This window comes from Xenopus laevis, chromosome 3L, assembly GCF_017654675.1.
Source record: "Xenopus laevis strain J_2021 chromosome 3L, Xenopus_laevis_v10.1, whole genome shotgun sequence".
NCBI lineage: Eukaryota > Metazoa > Chordata > Amphibia > Anura > Pipidae > Xenopus > Xenopus laevis.
In genome coordinates this window covers 149,084,277-149,103,210 of record NC_054375.1, presented here as the reverse complement: position 1 = coordinate 149,103,210, position 18,934 = coordinate 149,084,277, and the positions used below count along the sequence as shown (strand labels likewise).

At 38.8% G+C, this 18,934-nt stretch overlaps 4 protein-coding genes across 4 annotated transcripts; all 4 read right to left on the bottom strand.

The window, feature by feature from the left end:
* Positions 1-466: 466 nt before the first annotated feature.
* On the bottom strand, positions 467-3,324 carry LOC121401643. Its single transcript, XM_041587272.1, has 4 exons — positions 2,597-3,324; positions 2,109-2,243; positions 1,922-1,978; positions 467-1,603 (listed from the first exon to the last, which is right to left on the bottom strand). Exons 1-4 carry the CDS (start codon positions 2,807-2,809, stop codon positions 797-799), a joined length of 1,212 nt encoding a protein of 403 aa, XP_041443206.1. The 5' UTR covers positions 2,810-3,324; the 3' UTR covers positions 467-796.
* A 3,091-nt stretch (positions 3,325-6,415) lies between these two features.
* LOC121401285 lies at positions 6,416-8,462 on the bottom strand. The gene is made up of 4 exons (XM_041585637.1): positions 7,730-8,462; positions 7,242-7,376; positions 7,055-7,111; positions 6,416-6,736 (listed from the first exon to the last, which is right to left on the bottom strand). The coding sequence occupies exons 1-4, from the start codon at positions 7,940-7,942 to the stop codon at positions 6,416-6,418; spliced, it is 726 nt and encodes a 241-aa protein (XP_041441571.1). The 5' UTR covers positions 7,943-8,462.
* Positions 8,463-10,739: 2,277 nt separating this feature from the next.
* LOC121401642 lies at positions 10,740-13,020 on the bottom strand. The gene is made up of 4 exons (XM_041587271.1): positions 12,870-13,020; positions 12,382-12,516; positions 12,194-12,250; positions 10,740-11,876 (listed from the first exon to the last, which is right to left on the bottom strand). Exons 2-4 carry the CDS (start codon positions 12,505-12,507, stop codon positions 11,070-11,072), a joined length of 990 nt encoding a protein of 329 aa, XP_041443205.1. The 5' UTR covers positions 12,508-12,516; positions 12,870-13,020; the 3' UTR covers positions 10,740-11,069.
* A 3,236-nt stretch (positions 13,021-16,256) lies between these two features.
* Positions 16,257-18,476, bottom strand: LOC121401284. The gene is made up of 4 exons (XM_041585636.1): positions 17,569-18,476; positions 17,081-17,215; positions 16,893-16,949; positions 16,257-16,577 (listed from the first exon to the last, which is right to left on the bottom strand). Exons 1-4 carry the CDS (start codon positions 17,779-17,781, stop codon positions 16,257-16,259), a joined length of 726 nt encoding a protein of 241 aa, XP_041441570.1. The 5' UTR covers positions 17,782-18,476.
* Between the last annotated feature and the right edge of the window lie 458 nt (positions 18,477-18,934).

The following is an 18,934-nucleotide window of genomic DNA, read 5'->3' as shown; positions in this document are numbered from 1 at the left end:
CAGTGGTGTGTTTTGATCCTTAACTTTATGCCTTGCCCCAGTTTAGTTTGCATTCAACCCTCCAGAGATAAAGCTCTTCTCTTCTTCAAAATGGAATCCAAAAATTCGTTCATTGTGACACAACTTACATTCAGCAGCATATATATATATATATATATATATATTAAGTGGGGATTTAATATTATAGTGAATACAATATAATGGATTCTCCAATGGATTCTGCTCGTGAATCTCTCCATGAGACTCTGCAGAACCTTTCCATGTAAACCCTTTTCTATGTAACAAAGCGTCCCATTCCACATCACTTTCCCACCAGCCCCCTGTGATCTTGGGGTAATTAAAAGAAAAGACAAACTATGAGTTGGGGAAGTTCCTTCTACAGAGTAAAACCTGTAGCTAATCATGAAGACAGAAAATAAAGACCTAGACTAGAAAACATTGAAATGATGAGTAAGACGCTAAAGGCTAGGTTTCAAATTTTATTATAAAATATAAATTTAAGGGGAAAACATGTCTCTTTTGCCAACTCGCATCATTCTGGCCTTTATCTCTTTGATGAGTTTTGCTGGACCAGCAGCAGAAAGATTTACCAACTTTAAATCCAAAATGTTTCTTTTTGGCCCTCTCAGCTTTTGCCTCTTTATGTCCTCCTGGCTGAGTTATCTCACCAGCCTTCTGGGATTTAACAGAAAACTTTTGTTCAGCATCTGAGTTTCTTTTTCTTCCTTTCCCTTGCTGGTACATATATGGACTCATCACTTTCTATTGTTTCATATGATGTTTTCTAATCATAACTTTACTCGGTTACATCCAAAGTCTCATCACTACTTTCCTCACTCTCATCAGGTGTCTCGTACGGACTCTCTTCTTCTTCACCTGATGCTTTATGGTGGCACCAACGCCATAAACATTTCTTTGTCTTCTCTCTTCTCTTCGTCTTTGCTCGTTTATAACGGCAGAAATATTTTCCAAGTTTAAGCCCTATGTATTTCTTTTTGCCCTTGCTACTTTCTCTGTCATCAGAGTCAAGGGTTTTACATTTTTTACCGCAAAGCAGAACGTTAAAGCCGCGTTTCTTCTTCTTTCCTGGGGATGCAGTTATGGACTCATCGCTTCCCACAGTTTCGATTGATGTCGAATCTGTTGTTTCCTCGCTTGAACTGGAATACACATTATAGCTTTCCTCGGTTTCATCTGAAATCTCGCTCAGATATTCCTCACTCTCATTTGATGTCTCATGGTGCAAGTTTACACTTGTCTTTTTCTTCTTATTTCTCCGTTTTAAACAATTGCCAAAATATTTACGCACATTGAAACAAAAGCGTTTCTTTTTACGTTTCTTGGTATCTTCCATGTCAACACCCTCTAAATCAGACTCATCATCGCTTTCTCCGCTATCGTCCAGCGCCTTCAGCATGTCTTGAAGCAATGGGTGTGCACGTTCCGTTTGGAAGTCAGTCTGAGCTGCTACACTTGGCCTCGCTTCTTTGGCACGAGCAATAGCCTTGTTCTTCCTGGTCAACTTTATATTCAGACACAGGGAGAACATCAAAGCACCCGATACAAATACACATGACCAGAAGAGGTATTTGGAGATTGTACCCTGAGCAAAACAAGACAATGACACAGAGTTAGCAGAACATTCCATCATACAAAATAGGCAATCAATTGATTATTTAAGAAATTCTTTTCCAGGATGCCTTTTTTAAAGTAAAATACAAGACATTAAGATATGGTATGAGGAGACGGAACAGAAAGTTACTTTTAGCAGGAAAATTGGAAATGGAAGAATACTTTATGCCGACAATTTCAGAAAAATATTGTGTTGTTAAACCTGCCGGTTGCATCGGCTAGTAATAACACTGGAACTTCTCACATTAAATTGTACTTTTCTAATTCTCTAATAATTGTGGCAACTTACCTCCTTAGAGATATTCCTGTTCAATTCCTCTAAATAAGAGATGTCAGATGGGCGACTCTGCAAAAAAAAAGAATAGCAGTTACTCAGACAGATCAACTCCAAGATATCATAAAATCATCAATGGCAAGAAGAGTCAACTGGCATCAGCCTTATACTCACTAACTAACCAAGGGTCAAACTCACTTACCTCAGTGTCCTTTTTCTTCTCTTCAATTTTTCTGATGTCATTAATTGTGGCTGAGACCGAGTCCAGTAGTTTCAGTAACTTGGCTTCCTTTGCATCGAATCTCTCGATTATAGAAGAGATGTCCATGAACCGGTCCTACAATAGGAAATGATTGGTTAGACAGTTGGACATTCGCTTATATAGGGATCAGCGATGGCAGAGGAGCATCACTATCTTTAGGGATTTCGTGTTATTTATAAGTAGGGTGTGGGATATATAGGAACAAGTAAAGGAATAGAAGGGTTGTAATAAAGTTGTAGGTTTCTCATCCTCTATGAATTATCTTCTAACCCTTAGCTGAATGGGAAGGTTATTGTCCCCAGCAATCAAAGCACAATATAAATTGTCTGTACTTTCTATATTGGACTAAAAGTTAATTCTCAGGTGAATTCCTATTTAACAGAACAGATGCAATAAAACATGAGTCGTTATTATACATAGTGACTTACATCAGAGGTCTGGGTTTCTGCTGGTATCGGGACTGCTTGCTCTTCAATCAGGGAATCTTCCGTTTGTGCAACTGTCGGTTCTACATTCCCGTTTATACTTTTCTCATAGTTGATAATTGTAGGTAATGGTTGATTGGTTTGTTTTAGCTGAAAAGAAACACAGTTAATGAGCAAAGGGAAACAGACAAGGGACTGACAAGAGGAACAAAACATCACAGTGGCCCAGTAACAAACTGTGTTAAAGAGAATGTTTAATGAAATGACCAACTCCCATTAGAAAACTGCAGTAGAGGGTTGATAAATGGGTAAAAAAGACAGATCTGCTGGGAGTCCCTCTGGGTCCCCCAGTTTGAGGTTTGACAAATTGGCCATTAAGAGATTAGTCAACACAGAAAAGTAATATGGGGAAAATAAATGTTCCATAACAGCCTAATAACAATCCCAATATCAAAAAAGGGCACAAATTAGAACTTACTGTAAAAAGATTTGATAGAATCAGGAGACTGATAATCAGCATCTGCATGGTTGCAAGTGATCACCAGTCTGGCTGCTCTTTGCTACAAACAGCTTTAAACCCTGCTCGAGCCAGCTGTGTTGTCATAGCAACACAGGTGGCACGTGATTGTCATTATGATGTCATATCTATCTATCTGGTTTAACCGGTTTAAGCCAGTTGTGTTGTTATAGCAACCATTGTGATGTCATCAACATTGTGATGTCATGACAATCAGGTCATGTGATTGTCATTGTGATGTAATAAAAAAATCTATGTAGCCCAAATGGGCAATACAATTATTTATATATATATATATATATATATATATATATATATATATATATGCAGAAAGAAGCGACACTCACAGGTTGTTTTTCAGTGCAGATAAGTTGTGCTTTATTCCACTCAACGTTTCGATCCCTCACAGGGATCTTCGTCAGGAGATTACAAACAAACAGCCAGACCCACTCCCAACCCAGAATTTAAACCCCCTGGCCGTTTATTGGCGCCAAAAACGGCCAGGGGGTTTAAATTCTGGGTTGGGAGTGGGTCTGGCTGTTTGTTTGTAATCTCCTGACGAAGATCCCTGTGAGGGATCGAAACGTTGAGTGGAATAAAGCACAACTTATCTGCACTGAAAAACAACCTGTGAGTGTCGCTTCTTTCTGCAAATACTTACCCACTTTGGCTGGCACCCAGGAATCGACTGAGTTAACGGAGTGCACCTTTGGATCTCGTATATATATATATATATATATATATAAAATTAAAAAATTAGTTATGAGCACAACTTTCCCTTTTCTGTTATAATTTATACAGGAGCAGTGGCCAGCTCCATGTTGTAGACCACCTATAGTCATGTGATCCCACTGGTGGCCAATAAAAAGGCAACCAAGTTTGGAAGTAGGGGCCACCATGACAATGTGCCCTGCAACCAACACTGTTCACCTATATTGGGACCAACTAGAATTCCTTCTGGTATACTGGTGGACCAGCCCAACCCTGACATATTCACCAAACACACACAAATATGGTGCAGCATTTATAATTCAGATGTTTGTGCCCTCTGAAAATAAATGTTCCATAAAAGCCCAATAACAATCCCAATATCAAAAATTAGAACTTACTGTAAAAAAGTTTGATAGAATCAGGAGACTGATAATCAGCATCTGCATGGTTGCAAGTGATCACCAGTCTGGCTGCTCTTTGCTACAAACAGCTTTAAGCCCTGCTCAAGTCAGCTGTGTTGTCATAGCAACACAGGTGGCACGTGATTGTCATTATGATGTCATCTGGTTTAACCGGTCTAAGCCAGTTGTGTTGTTATAGCAACCATTGTGATGTCATCATCATTGTGATGTCATGACAATCAGGTCATGTGATTGTCATTGTGATGTAATAAAGAAATCTAGGTCATTGTGATTTAATAAAAGAAATCTATGTAGCCCAAATGGGTAATACAATTATTTATAAATATATATATATATATATATATAAAAAGTTAAAAAACTTAGTGATGAGCACAACTTTCCCTTTTCTGTTATAATTTATACAGGAGCAGTGGCCAGCTCCATGTTGTAGCCCACCTATAGTCAGGTGATCCCACTGGTGGCCAATAAAAAGGCAACCAAGTTTGGAAGTAGGGGCCACCATGACAATGTGCCCTGCAACCAACACTGTTCACCAATACTGGGACCAACTAGAATTCCTTCTGGTATACTGGTGGACCAGCCCAACCCTGACATATTCACCAAACACACACACATATGGTGCAGCATTTATAATTCAGATGTTTGTGCCCTCTGAAAATAAATGTTCCATGAAAGCCCAATAACAATCCCAATATCAAAATTAGAACTTACTGTTCAACAGTGGTGTGTCTGGAACCTAAACCATGTTTTATACTTTATGCCTTGCCCCAGTTCACTTTGCATTCAACCCTCCAGAGATGAACCTCTTTCCATTCTTGAAATGGAATCAAAAAGTGCCGGTCCTTCATTGTGGCATTACTTACATTCAGCAGCATATGGGCAGCATATTGGGGTCCCCCGGCATAGCTCTAGCTTGCACATCAATATGTACAACTTCCATTGAATTTGCACTTTTTAATCTGCTCAGATAACTTTTAACTTTTGGTGTGTGGCGCTTAAAATCAGGGACAACTTTTCAATTATCTCAATGCAGTATCCCACCTTATACAGATATTAAATGGGGGATTTAATATTATAGTGAATACAATATAATGGATTCTCCAATTGCTTTTGCTCGTGAATCTCTCCATGAGACTCTGCAGAACCTTTCCATGTAAACCCTTTTCTATGTAACAAAGCGTCCCATTCCACATCACTTTCCCACCAGCCCCCTGTGATCTTGGGGTAATTAAAAGAAAAGACAAACTATGAGTTGGGGAAGTTCCTTCTACAGAGTAAAACCTGTCGCTAATCATGAAGACAGAAAATAAAGACCTAGACTAGAAAACATTGAAATGATGAGTAAGACGCTAAAGGCTAGGTTTCAAATTTTATTATAAAATATAAATTTAAGGGGAAAACATGTCTCTTTTGCCAACTCGCATCATTCTGGCCTTTATCTCTTTGATGAGTTTTGCTGGACCAGCAGCAGAAAGATTTACCAACTTTAAATCCAAAATGTTTCTTTTTGGCCCTCTCAGCTTTTGCCTCTTTATGTCCTCCTGGCTGAGTTATCTCACCGGCCTTCTGAGATTTAACAGAAAACTTTTGTTCAGCATCTGAGTTTCTTTTTCTTCCTTTCCCTTGCTGGTACATATATGGACTCATCACTTTCTATTGTTTCATATGATGTTTTCTAATCATAACTTTACTCGGTTACATCCAAAGTCTCATCACTACTTTCCTCACTCTCATCAGGTGTCTCGTACGGACTCTCTTCTTCTTCACCTGATGCTTTATGGTGGCACCAACGCCATAAACATTTCTTTGTCTTCTCTCTTCTCTTCGTCTTTGCTCGTTTATAACGGCAGAAATATTTTCCAAGTTTAAGCCCTATGTATTTCTTTTTGCCCTTGCTACTTTCTCTGTCATCAGAGTCAAGGGTTTTACATTTTTTACCGCAAAGCAGAACGTTAAAGCCGCGTTTCTTCTTCTTTCCTGGGGATGCAGTTATGGACTCATCGCTTCCCACAGTTTCGATTGATGTCGAATCTGTTGTTTCCTCGCTTGAACTGGAATACACATTATAGCTTTCCTCGGTTTCATCTGAAATCTCGCTCAGATATTCCTCACTCTCATTTGATGTCTCATGGTGCAAGTTTACACTTGTCTTTTTCTTCTTATTTCTCCGTTTTAAACAATTGCCAAATATTTACGCACATTGAAACAAAAGCGTTTCTTTTTACGTTTCTTGGTATCTTCCATGTCAACACCCTCTAAATCAGACTCATCATCGCTTTCTCCGCTATCGTCCAGCGCCTTCAGCATGTCTTGAAGCAATGGGTGTGCACGTTCCGTTTGGAAGTCAGTCTGAGCTGCTACACTTGGCCTCGCTTCTTTGGCACGAGCAATAGCCTTGTTCTTCCTGGTCAACTTTATATTCAGACACAGGGAGAACATCAAAGCACCCGATACAAATACACATGACCAGAAGAGGTATTTGGAGATTGTACCCTGAGCAAAACAAGACAATGACACAGAGTTAGCAGAACATTCCATCATACAAAATAGGCAATCAATTGATTATTTAAGAAATTCTTTTCCAGGATGCCTTTTTTAAAGTAAAATACAAGACATTAAGATATGGTATGAGGAGACGGAACAGAAAGTTACTTTTAGCAGGAAAATTGGAAATGGAAGAATACTTTATGCCGACAATTTCAGAAAAATATTGTGTTGTTAAACCTGCCGGTTGCATCGGCTAGTAATAACACTGGAACTTCTCACATTAAATTGTACTTTTCTAATTCTCTAATAATTGTGGCAACTTACCTCCTTAGAGATATTCCTGTTCAATTCCTCTAAATAAGAGATGTCAGATGGGCGACTCTGCAAAAAAAAAGAATAGCAGTTACTCAGACAGATCAACTCCAAGATATCATAAAATCATCAATGGCAAGAAGAGTCAACTGGCATCAGCCTTATACTCACTAACTAACCAAGGGTCAAACTCACTTACCTCAGTGTCCTTTTTCTTCTCTTCAATTTTTCTGATGTCATTAATTGTGGCTGAGACCGAGTCCAGTAGTTTCAGTAACTTGGCTTCCTTTGCATCGAATCTCTCGATTATAGAAGAGATGTCCATGAACCGGTCCTACAATAGGAAATGATTGGTTAGACAGTTGGACATTCGCTTATATAGGGATCAGCGATGGCAGAGGAGCATCACTATCTTTAGGGATTTCGTGTTATTTATAAGTAGGGTGTGGGATATATAGGAACAAGTAAAGGAATAGAAGGGTTGTAATAAAGTTGTAGGTTTCTCATCCTCTATGAATTATCTTCTAACCCTTAGCTGAATGGGAAGGTTATTGTCCCCAGCAATCAAAGCACAATATAAATTGTCTGTACTTTCTATATTGGACTAAAAGTTAATTCTCAGGTGAATTCCTATTTAACAGAACAGATGCAATAAAACATGAGTCGTTATTATACATAGTGACTTACATCAGAGGTCTGGGTTTCTGCTGGTATCGGGACTGCTTGCTCTTCAATCAGGGAATCTTCCGTTTGTGCAACTGTCGGTTCTACATTCCCGTTTATACTTTTCTCATAGTTGATAATTGTAGGTAATGGTTGATTGGTTTGTTTTAGCTGAAAAGAAACACAGTTAATGAGCAAAGGGAAACAGACAAGGGACTGACAAGAGGAACAAAACATCACAGTGGCCCAGTAACAAACTGTGTTAAAGAGAATGTTTAATGAAATGACCAACTCCCATTAGAAAACTGCAGTAGAGGGTTGATAAATGGGTAAAAAAGACAGATCTGCTGGGAGTCCCTCTGGGTCCCCCAGTTTGAGGTTTGACAAATTGGCCATTAAGAGATTAGTCAACACAGAAAAGTAATATGGGGAAAATAAATGTTCCATAACAGCCTAATAACAATCCCAATATCAAAAAAGGGCACAAATTAGAACTTACTGTAAAAAGATTTGATAGAATCAGGAGACTGATAATCAGCATCTGCATGGTTGCAAGTGATCACCAGTCTGGCTGCTCTTTGCTACAAACAGCTTTAAACCCTGCTCGAGCCAGCTGTGTTGTCATAGCAACACAGGTGGCACGTGATTGTCATTATGATGTCATATCTATCTATCTGGTTTAACCGGTTTAAGCCAGTTGTGTTGTTATAGCAACCATTGTGATGTCATCAACATTGTGATGTCATGACAATCAGGTCATGTGATTGTCATTGTGATGTAATAAAAAAATCTATGTAGCCCAAATGGGCAATACAATTATTTATATATATATATATATATATATATATATATATATATATATATGCAGAAAGAAGCGACACTCACAGGTTGTTTTTCAGTGCAGATAAGTTGTGCTTTATTCCACTCAACGTTTCGATCCCTCACAGGGATCTTCGTCAGGAGATTACAAACAAACAGCCAGACCCACTCCCAACCCAGAATTTAAACCCCCTGGCCGTTTATTGGCGCCAAAAAACGGCCAGGGGGTTTAAATTCTGGGTTGGGAGTGGGTCTGGCTGTTTGTTTGTAATCTCCTGACGAAGATCCCTGTGAGGGATCGAAACGTTGAGTGGAATAAAGCACAACTTATCTGCACTGAAAAACAACCTGTGAGTGTCGCTTCTTTCTGCAAATACTTACCCACTTTGGCTGGCACCCAGGAATCGACTGAGTTAACGGAGTGCACCTTTGGATCTCGTATATATATATATATATATATATATAAAATTAAAAAATTAGTTATGAGCACAACTTTCCCTTTTCTGTTATAATTTATACAGGAGCAGTGGCCAGCTCCATGTTGTAGACCACCTATAGTCATGTGATCCCACTGGTGGCCAATAAAAAGGCAACCAAGTTTGGAAGTAGGGGCCACCATGACAATGTGCCCTGCAACCAACACTGTTCACCTATATTGGGACCAACTAGAATTCCTTCTGGTATACTGGTGGACCAGCCCAACCCTGACATATTCACCAAACACACACAAATATGGTGCAGCATTTATAATTCAGATGTTTGTGCCCTCTGAAAATAAATGTTCCATAAAAGCCCAATAACAATCCCAATATCAAAAATTAGAACTTACTGTAAAAAAGTTTGATAGAATCAGGAGACTGATAATCAGCATCTGCATGGTTGCAAGTGATCACCAGTCTGGCTGCTCTTTGCTACAAACAGCTTTAAGCCCTGCTCAAGTCAGCTGTGTTGTCATAGCAACACAGGTGGCACGTGATTGTCATTATGATGTCATCTGGTTTAACCGGTCTAAGCCAGTTGTGTTGTTATAGCAACCATTGTGATGTCATCATCATTGTGATGTCATGACAATCAGGTCATGTGATTGTCATTGTGATGTAATAAAGAAATCTAGGTCATTGTGATTTAATAAAAGAAATCTATGTAGCCCAAATGGGTAATACAATTATTTATAAATATATATATATATATATATATATAAAAAGTTAAAAAACTTAGTGATGAGCACAACTTTCCCTTTTCTGTTATAATTTATACAGGAGCAGTGGCCAGCTCCATGTTGTAGCCCACCTATAGTCAGGTGATCCCACTGGTGGCCAATAAAAAGGCAACCAAGTTTGGAAGTAGGGGCCACCATGACAATGTGCCCTGCAACCAACACTGTTCACCAATACTGGGACCAACTAGAATTCCTTCTGGTATACTGGTGGACCAGCCCAACCCTGACATATTCACCAAACACACACACATATGGTGCACCATTTATAATTCAGATGTTTATGCCCTCTGAAAATAAATGTTCCATGAAAAGCCCAATAACAATCCCAATATCAAAAATTAGAACTTACTGTTCAACAGTGGTGTGTCTGGAACCTAAACCATGTTTATACTTTATGCCTTGCCCCAGTTCACTTTGCATTCAACCCTCCAGAGATGAACCTCTTTCCATTCTTGAAATGGAATCAAAAAGTGCCGGTCCTACAGTGTGGCATTACTTACATTCAGCAGCATATGGGCAGCATATTGGGGTCCCCCGGCATAGCTCTAGCTTGCACATCAATATGTACAACTTCCATTGAATTTGCACCTTTTAATCTGCTCAGATAACTTTTAACTTTTGGTGTGTGGCGCATAAAATCAGGGACAACAACTTTTCAATTATCTCAATGCAGTATCCCACCTTATACAGATATTAAATGGGGGATTTAATATTATAGTGAATACAATATAATGGATTCTCCAATTGCTTTTGCTCGTGAATCTCTCCATGAGACTCTGCAGAACCTTTCCATGTAAACCCTTTTCTATGTAACAAAGCGTCCCATTCCACATCACTTTCCCACCAGCCCCCTGTGATCTTGGGGTAATTAAAAGAAAAGACAAACTATGAGTTGGGGAAGTTCCTTCTACAGAGTAAAACCTGTAGCTAATCATGAAGACAGAAAATAAAGACCTAGACTAGAAAACTTGAAATGATGAGTAAGACGCTAAAGGCTAGGTTTCAAATTTTATTATAAAATATAAATTTAAGGGGAAAACATGTCTCTTTTGCCAACTCGCATCATTCTGGCCTTTATCTCTTTGATGAGTTTTGCTGGACCAGCAGCAGAAAGATTTACCAACTTTAAATCCAAAATGTTTCTTTTTGGCCCTCTCAGCTTTTGCCTCTTTATGTCCTCCTGGCTGAGTTATCTCACCGGCCTTCTGAGATTTAACAGAAAACTTTTGTTCAGCATCTGAGTTTCTTTTTCTTCCTTTCCCTTGCTGGTACATATATGGACTCATCACTTTCTATTGTTTCATATGATGTTGTCTAATCATAACTTTACTCGGTTACATCCAAAGTCTCATCACTACTTTCCTCACTCTCATCAGGTGTCTCGTACGGACTCTCTTCTTCTTCACCTGATGCTTTATGGTGGCACCAACGCCATAAACATTTCTTTGTCTTCTCTCTTCTCTTCGTCTTTGCTCGTTTATAACGGCAGAAATATTTTCCAAGTTTAAGCCCTATGTATTTCTTTTTGCCCTTGCTACTTTCTCTGTCATCAGAGTCAAGGGTTTTACATTTTTTACCGCAAAGCAGAACGTTAAAGCCGCGTTTCTTCTTCTTTCCTGGGGATGCAGTTATGGACTCATCGCTTCCCACAGTTTCGATTGATGTCGAATCTGTTGTTTCCTCGCTTGAACTGGAATACACATTATAGCTTTCCTCGGTTTCATCTGAAATCTCGCTCAGATATTCCTCACTCTCATTTGATGTCTCATGGTGCAAGTTTACACTTGTCTTTTTCTTCTTATTTCTCCGTTTTAAACAATTGCCAAAATATTTACGCACATTGAAACAAAAGCGTTTCTTTTTACGTTTCTTGGTATCTTCCATGTCAACACCCTCTAAATCAGACTCATCATCGCTTTCTCCGCTATCGTCCAGCGCCTTCAGCATGTCTTGAAGCAATGGGTGTGCACGTTCCGTTTGGAAGTCAGTCTGAGCTGCTACACTTGGCCTCGCTTCTTTGGCACGAGCAATAGCCTTGTTCTTCCTGGTCAACTTTATATTCAGACACAGGGAGAACATCAAAGCACCCGATACAAATACACATGACCAGAAGAGGTATTTGGAGATTGTACCCTGAGCAAAACAAGACAATGACACAGAGTTAGCAGAACATTCCATCATACAAAATAGGCAATCAATTGATTATTTAAGAAATTCTTTTCCAGGATGCCTTTTTAAAGTAAAATACAAGACATTAAGACATGGTATGAGGAGAAGGAACAGAAAGTTACTTTTAGCAGGAAAATTGGAAATGGAAGAATACTTTATGCCGACAATTTCAGAAAAATATTGTGTTGTTAAACCTGCCGGTTGCATCGGCTAGTAATAACACTGGAACTTCTCACATTAAATTGTACTTTTCTAATTCTCTAATAATTGTGGCAACTTACCTCCTTAGAGATATTCCTGTTCAATTCCTCTAAATAAGAGATGTCAGATGGGCGACTCTGCAAAAAAAAGAGAATAGCAGTTACTCAGACAGATCAACTCCAAGATATCATAAAATCATCAATGGCAAGAAGAGTCAACTGGCATCAGCCTTATACTCACTAACTAACCAAGGGTCAAACTCACTTACCTCAGTGTCCTTTATCTTCTCTTCAATTTTTCTGATGTCATTAATTGTGGCTGAGACCGAGTCCAGTAGTTTCAGTACCTTGGCTTCCTTTGCATCGAATCTCTCGATTATAGAAGAGATGTCCATGAACCGGTCCTACAATAGGAAATGATTGGTTAGACAGTTGGACATTCGCTTATATAGGGATCAGCGATGGCAGAGGAGCATCACTATCTTTAGGGATTTCGTGTTATTTATAAGTAGGGTGTGGGATATATAGGAACAAGTAAAGGAATAGAAGGGTTGTAATAAAGTTGTAGGTTTCTCATCCTCTATGAATTATCTTCTAACCCTTAGCTGAATGGGAAGGTTATTGTCCCCAGCAATCAAAGCACAATATAAATTGTCTGTACTTTCTATATTGGACTAAAAGTTAATTCTCAGGTGAATTCCTATTTAACAGAACAGATGCAATAAAACATGAGTCGTAATTATACATAGTGACTTACATCAGAGGTCTGGGTTTCTGCTGGTATCGGGACTGCTTGCCCTTCAATCAGGGAATCTTCCGTTTGTGCAACTGTCGGTTCTACATTCCCGTTTATACTTTTCTCATAGTTGATAATTGTAGGTAATGGTTGATTGGTTTGTTTTAGCTGAAAGAAACACAGTTAATGAGCAAAGGGAAACAGACAAGGGACTGACAAGAGGAACAAAACATCACAGTGGCCCAGTAACAAACTGTGTTAAAGAGAATGTTTAATGAAATGACCAACTCCCATTAGAAAACTGCAGTAGAGGGTTGATAAATGGGTAAAAAAGACAGATTTGCTGGGAGTCCCTCTGGGTCCCCCAGTTTGAGGTTTGACAAATTGGCCATTAAGAGATTAGTCAACACAGAAAAGTAATATGGGGAAAATAAATGTTCCATAACAGCCTAATAACAATCCCAATATCAAAAAAGGGCACAAATTAGAACTTACTGTAAAAAGATTTGATAGAATCAGGAGACTGATAATCAGCATCTGCATGGTTGCAAGTGATCACCAGTCTGGCTGCTCTTTGCTACAAACAGCTTTAAGCCCTGCTCAAGTCAGCTGTGTTGTCATAGCAACACAGGTGGCACGTGATTCTCATTATGATGTCATATCTATCTATCTGGTTTAACCGGTTTAAGCCAGTTGTGTTGTTATAGCAACCATTGTGATGTCATCAACATTGTGATGTCATGACAATCAGGTCATGTGATTGTCATTGTGATGTAATAAAAAAATCTATGTAGCCCAAATGGGCAATACAATTATTTATATATATATATATATAAAATTAAAAAATTAGTTATGAGCAGAACTTTCCCTTTTCTGTTATAATTTATACAGGAGCAGTGGCCAGCTCCATGTTGTAGACCACCTATAGTCATGTGATCCCACTGGTGGCCAATAAAAAGGCAACCAAGTTTGGAAGTAGGGGCCACCATGACAATGTGCCCTGCAACCAACACTGTTCACCTATACTGGGACCAACTAGAATTCCTTCTGGTATACTGGTGGACCAGCCCAACCCTGACATATTCACCAAACACACACAAATATGGTGCAGCATTTATAATTCAGATGTTTGTGCCCTCTGAAAATAAATGTTCCATAAAAGCCCAATAACAATCCCAATATCAAAAATTAGAACTTACTGTAAAAAAGTTTGATAGAATCAGGAGACTGATAATCAGCATCTGCATGGTTGCAAGTGATCACCAGTCTGGCTGCTCTTTGCTACAAACAGCTTTAAGCCCTGCTCAAGCCAGCTGTGTTGTCATAGCCACACAGGTGGCACGTGATTGTCATTATGATGTCATCTGGTTTAACCGGTCTAAGCCAGTTGTGTTGTTATAGCATCCATTGTGATGTCATCATCATTGTGATGTCATGACAATCAGGTCATGTGATTGTCATTGTGATGTAATAAAGAAATCTAGGTCATTGTGATTTAATAAAAGAAATCTATGTAGCCCAAATGGGTAATACAATTATTTATAAATATATATATATATATATATATATATATATAAAAAGTTAAAAAACTTAGTGATGAGCACAACTTTCCCTTTTCTGTTATAATTTATACAGGAGCAGTGGCCAGCTCCATGTTGTAGCCCACCTATAGTCAGGTGATCCCACTGGTGGCCAATAAAAAGGCAACCAAGTTTGGAAGTAGGGGCCACCATGACAATGTGCCCTGCAACCAACACTGTTCACCAATACTGGGACCAACTAGAATTCCTTCTGGTATACTGGTGGACCAGCCCAACCCTGACATATTCACCAAACACACACACATATGGTGCACCATTTATAATTCAGATGTTTATGCCCTCTGAAAATAAATGTTCCATAAAAGCCCAATAACAATCCCAATATCAAAAATTAGAACTTACTGTTCAACAGTGGTGTGTCTGGAACCTAAACCATGTTTTATACTTTATGCCTTGCCCCAGTTCACTTTGCATTCAACCCTCCAGAGATGAACCTCTTTCCATTCTTGAAATGGAATCAAAAAGTGCCGGTCCTACAGTGTGGCATTACTTACATTCAGCAGCATATGGGCAGCATATTGGGGTCCCCCGGCATAGCTCTAGCTTGCACATCAATATGTACAACTTCCATTGAATTTGCACCTTTTAATCTGCTCAGATAACTTTTAACTTTTGGTGTGTGGCGCATAAAATCAGGGACAACAACTTTTCAATTATCTCAATGCAGTATCCCACCTTATACAGATATTAAATGGGGGATTTAATATTATAGTGAATACAATATAATGGATTCTCCAATTGCTTTTGCTCGTGAATCTCTCCATGAGACTCTGCAGAACCTTTCCATGTAAACCCTTTTCTATGTAACAAAGCGTCCCATTCTACATCACTTTCCCACCAGCCCCCTGTGATCTTGGGGTAATTAAAAGAAAAGACAAACTATGAGTTGGGGAAGTTCCTTCTACAGAGTAAAACCTGTAGCTAATCATGAAGACAGAAAATAAAGACCTAGACTAGAAAACTTTGAAATGATGAGTAAGACGCTAAAGGCTAGGTTTCAAATTTTATTATAAAATATAAATATAAGGGGAAAACATGTCTCTTTTGCCAACTCGCATCATTCTGGCCTTTATCTCTTTTGATGAGTTTTGCTGGACCAGCAGCAGAAAGATTTACCAACTTTAAATCCAAAATGTTTCTTTTTGGCCCTCTCAGCTTTTGCCTCTTTATGTCCTCCTGGCTGAGTTATCTCACCGGCCTTCTGGGATTTAACAGAAAACTTTTGTTCAGCATCTGAGTTTCTTTTTCTTCCTTTCCCTTGCTGGTACATATATGGACTCATCACTTTCTATTGTTTCATATGATGTTGTCTAATCATAACTTTACTCGGTTACATCCAAAGTCTCATCACTACTTTCCTCACTCTCATCAGGTGTCTCGTTCGGACTCTCTTCTTCTTCACCTGATGCTTTATGGTGGCACCAACGCCATAAACATTTCTTTGTCTTCTCTCTTCTCTTCGTCTTTGCTCGTTTATAACGGCAGAAATATTTTCCAAGTTTAAGCCCTATGTATTTCTTTTTGCCCTTGCTACTTTCTCTGTCATCAGAGTCAAGGGTTTTACATTTTTTACCGCAAAGCAGAACGTTAAAGCCGCGTTTCTTCTTCTTTCCTGGGGATGCAGTTATGGACTCATCGCTTCCCACAGTTTCGATTGATGTCGAATCTGTTGTTTCCTCGCTTGAACTGGAATACACATTATAGCTTTCCTCGGTTTCATCTGAAATCTCGCTCAGATATTCCTCACTCTCATTTGATGTCTCATGGTGCAAGTTTACACTTGTCTTTTTCTTCTTATTTCTCCGTTTTAAACAATTGCCAAATATTTACGCACATTGAAACAAAAGCGTTTCTTTTTACGTTTCTTGGTATCTTCCATGTCAACACCCTCTAAATCAGACTCATCATCGCTTTCTCCGCTATCGTCCAGCGCCTTCAGCATGTCTTGAAGCAATGGGTGTGCACGTTCCGTTTGGAAGTCAGTCTGAGCTGCTACACTTGGCCTCGCTTCTTTGGCACGAGCAATAGCCTTGTTCTTCCTGGTCAACTTTATATTCAGACACAGGGAGAACATCAAAGCACCCGATACAAATACACATGACCAGAAGAGGTATTTGGAGATTGTACCCTGAGCAAAACAAGACAATGACACAGAGTTAGCAGAACATTCCATACAAAATAGGCAATCAATTGATTATTTAAGAAATTCTTTTCCAGGATGCCTTTTTTAAAGTAAAATACAAGACATTAAGATATGGTATGAGGAGACGGAACAGAAAGTTACTTTTAGCAGGAAAATTGGAAATGGAAGAATACTTTATGCCGACAATTTCAGAAAAATATTGTGTTGTTAAACCTGCCGGTTGCATCGGCTAGTAATAACACTGGAACTTCTCACATTAAATTGTACTTTTCTAATTCTCTAATAATTGTGGCAACTTACCTCCTTAGAGATATTCCTGTTCAATTCCTCTAAATAAGAGATGTCAGATGGGCGACTCTGCAAAAAAAAGAGAATAGCAGTTACTCAGACAGATCAACTCCAAGATATCATAAAATCATCAATGGCAAGAAGAGTCAACTGGCATCAGCCTTATACTCACTAACTAACCAAGGGTCAAACTCACTTACCTCAGTGTCCTTTATCTTCTCTTCAATTTTTCTGATGTCATTAATTGTGGCTGAGACCGAGTCCAGTAGTTTCAGTACCTTGGCTTCCTTTGCATCGAATCTCTCGATTATAGAAGAGATGTCCATGAACCGGTCCTACAATAGGAAATGATTGGTTAGACAGTTGGACATTCGCTTATATAGGGATCAGCGATGGCAGAGGAGCATCACTATCTTTAGGGATTTCGTGTTATTTATAAGTAGGGTGTGGGATATATAGGAACAAGTAAAGGAATAGAAGGGTTGTAATAAAGTTGTAGGTTTCTCATCCTCTATGAATTATCTTCTAACCCTTAGCTGAATGGGAAGGTTATTGTCCCCAGCAATCAAAGCACAATATAAATTGTCTGTACTTTCTATATTGGACTAAAAGTTAATTCTCAGGTGAATTCCTATTTAACGGAACAGATGCAATAAAACATGAGTCGTTATTATACATAGTGACTTACATCAGAGGTCTGGGTTTCTGCTGGTATCGGGACTGCTTGCCCTTCAATCAGGGAATCTTCCGTTTGTGCAACTGTCGGTTCTACATTCCCGTTTATACTTTTCTCATAGTTGATATTTGTAGGTAATGGTTGATTGGTTTGTTTTAGCTGAAAAGAAACACAGTTAATGAGCAAAGGGAAACAGACAAGGGACTGACAAGAGGAACAAAACATCACAGTGGCCCAGTAACAAACTGTGTTAAAGAGAATGTTTAATGAAATGACCAACTCCCATTAGAAAACTGCAGTAGAGGGTTGATAAATGGGTAAAAAAGACAGATCTGCTGGGAGTCCCTCTGGGTCCCCCAGTTTGAGGTTTGACAAATTGGCCATTAAGAGATTAGTCAACACAGAAAAGTAATATGGGGAAAATAAATGTTCCATAACAGCCTAATAACAATCCCAATATCAAAAAAGGGCACAAATTAGAACTTACTGTAAAAAGATTTGATAGAATCAGGAGACTGATAATCAGCATCTGCATGGTTGCAAGTGATCACCAGTCTGGCTGCTCTTTGCTACAAACAGCTTTAAGCCCTGCTCGAGTCAGCTGTGTTGTCATAGCAACACAGGTGGCACGTGATTGTCATTATGATGTCATAACATATCTATCTAGCCCTAATGGTTAATCACCTGGATTAACAAACTAAAAAAGTAGAACGGGGAATTTAAATAAGAAATACTCAGCGCAACATACAAAAAGGGAAAAAAATTAAACTTACTGTTAAAATATTTGATAAAATCAGGAGACTGATAATCAGCATCTGCATGATTGCAAGTGATCACCAGTCTGGCTGCTCTGGCTTAACCAGTTTAAGCCAGTTGTGTTGTTATTGCAACCTTTGTGATGTCATTAACAGAAATGACATCAGCTAATAACAACAGCCAGGTCATGTGATTGTCATTGTGATATAATAAAAAAAAAAATCTATGTAGCCCAAACGGGTAATATATATATATATATATATATATATATATATATATATATATATATATATATACTGTATATATATTATATCTTTTTAAAAATTAGTGATGAGCACAACTTTCCCTTTTCTGTTATAATTTATATAGGAGTAGTGGCCAGCTCCATGTTGTAGCCCCCATCCTTTCCAGCTATAGTCAGGTTAACCCACTGTTGGCCAATAAAAGGGCAGCCAAGTTTGGGAGTAGGGGCCACCATGACAATGTGCCCTGCAAACAACACTGTTCACCTATACTGGGACCAACTAGAATTCCTTCTGGTATACTGGTGGACCAGCCCAACCCTGACATATTCACCAAACACACACACAAATATGGTGCAGCATTTATAATTCAGATGTTT

What these genes read in the sequence shown, in the direction of transcription:
- LOC121401284 (XM_041585636.1), bottom strand. Translation starts at nt 17,781, where the DNA reads ATGTTTTGTTCCTCTTGTCAGTCCCTTGTCTGTTTCCCTTTGCTCATT. An exon ending in AGAAGATAAAGGACACTGAG is followed by an intron (nt 16,950 to 17,080) that starts GTAAGTGAGTTT and finishes TTTTTTTTGCAG; the next exon opens with AGTCGCCCATCTGACATCTC. An exon ending in ACAGGAATATCTCTAAGGAG is followed by an intron (nt 16,578 to 16,892) that starts GTAAGTTGCCAC and finishes TGTTTTGCTCAG; the next exon opens with GGTACAATCTCCAAATACCT.
- LOC121401285 (XM_041585637.1), bottom strand. Translation starts at nt 7,942, where the DNA reads ATGTTTTGTTCCTCTTGTCAGTCCCTTGTCTGTTTCCCTTTGCTCATT. An exon ending in AGAAGAAAAAGGACACTGAG is followed by an intron (nt 7,112 to 7,241) that starts GTAAGTGAGTTT and finishes TTTTTTTTGCAG; the next exon opens with AGTCGCCCATCTGACATCTC. An exon ending in ACAGGAATATCTCTAAGGAG is followed by an intron (nt 6,737 to 7,054) that starts GTAAGTTGCCAC and finishes TGTTTTGCTCAG; the next exon opens with GGTACAATCTCCAAATACCT.
- LOC121401642 (XM_041587271.1), bottom strand. Translation starts at nt 12,507, where the DNA reads ATGGACATCTCTTCTATAATCGAGAGATTCGATGCAAAGGAAGCCAAG. An exon ending in AGAAGATAAAGGACACTGAG is followed by an intron (nt 12,251 to 12,381) that starts GTAAGTGAGTTT and finishes TTTTTTTTGCAG; the next exon opens with AGTCGCCCATCTGACATCTC. An exon ending in ACAGGAATATCTCTAAGGAG is followed by an intron (nt 11,877 to 12,193) that starts GTAAGTTGCCAC and finishes TGTTTTGCTCAG; the next exon opens with GGTACAATCTCCAAATACCT.
- LOC121401643 (XM_041587272.1), bottom strand. Translation starts at nt 2,809, where the DNA reads ATGTTTTGTTCCTCTTGTCAGTCCCTTGTCTGTTTCCCTTTGCTCATT. An exon ending in AGAAGAAAAAGGACACTGAG is followed by an intron (nt 1,979 to 2,108) that starts GTAAGTGAGTTT and finishes TTTTTTTTGCAG; the next exon opens with AGTCGCCCATCTGACATCTC. An exon ending in ACAGGAATATCTCTAAGGAG is followed by an intron (nt 1,604 to 1,921) that starts GTAAGTTGCCAC and finishes TGTTTTGCTCAG; the next exon opens with GGTACAATCTCCAAATACCT.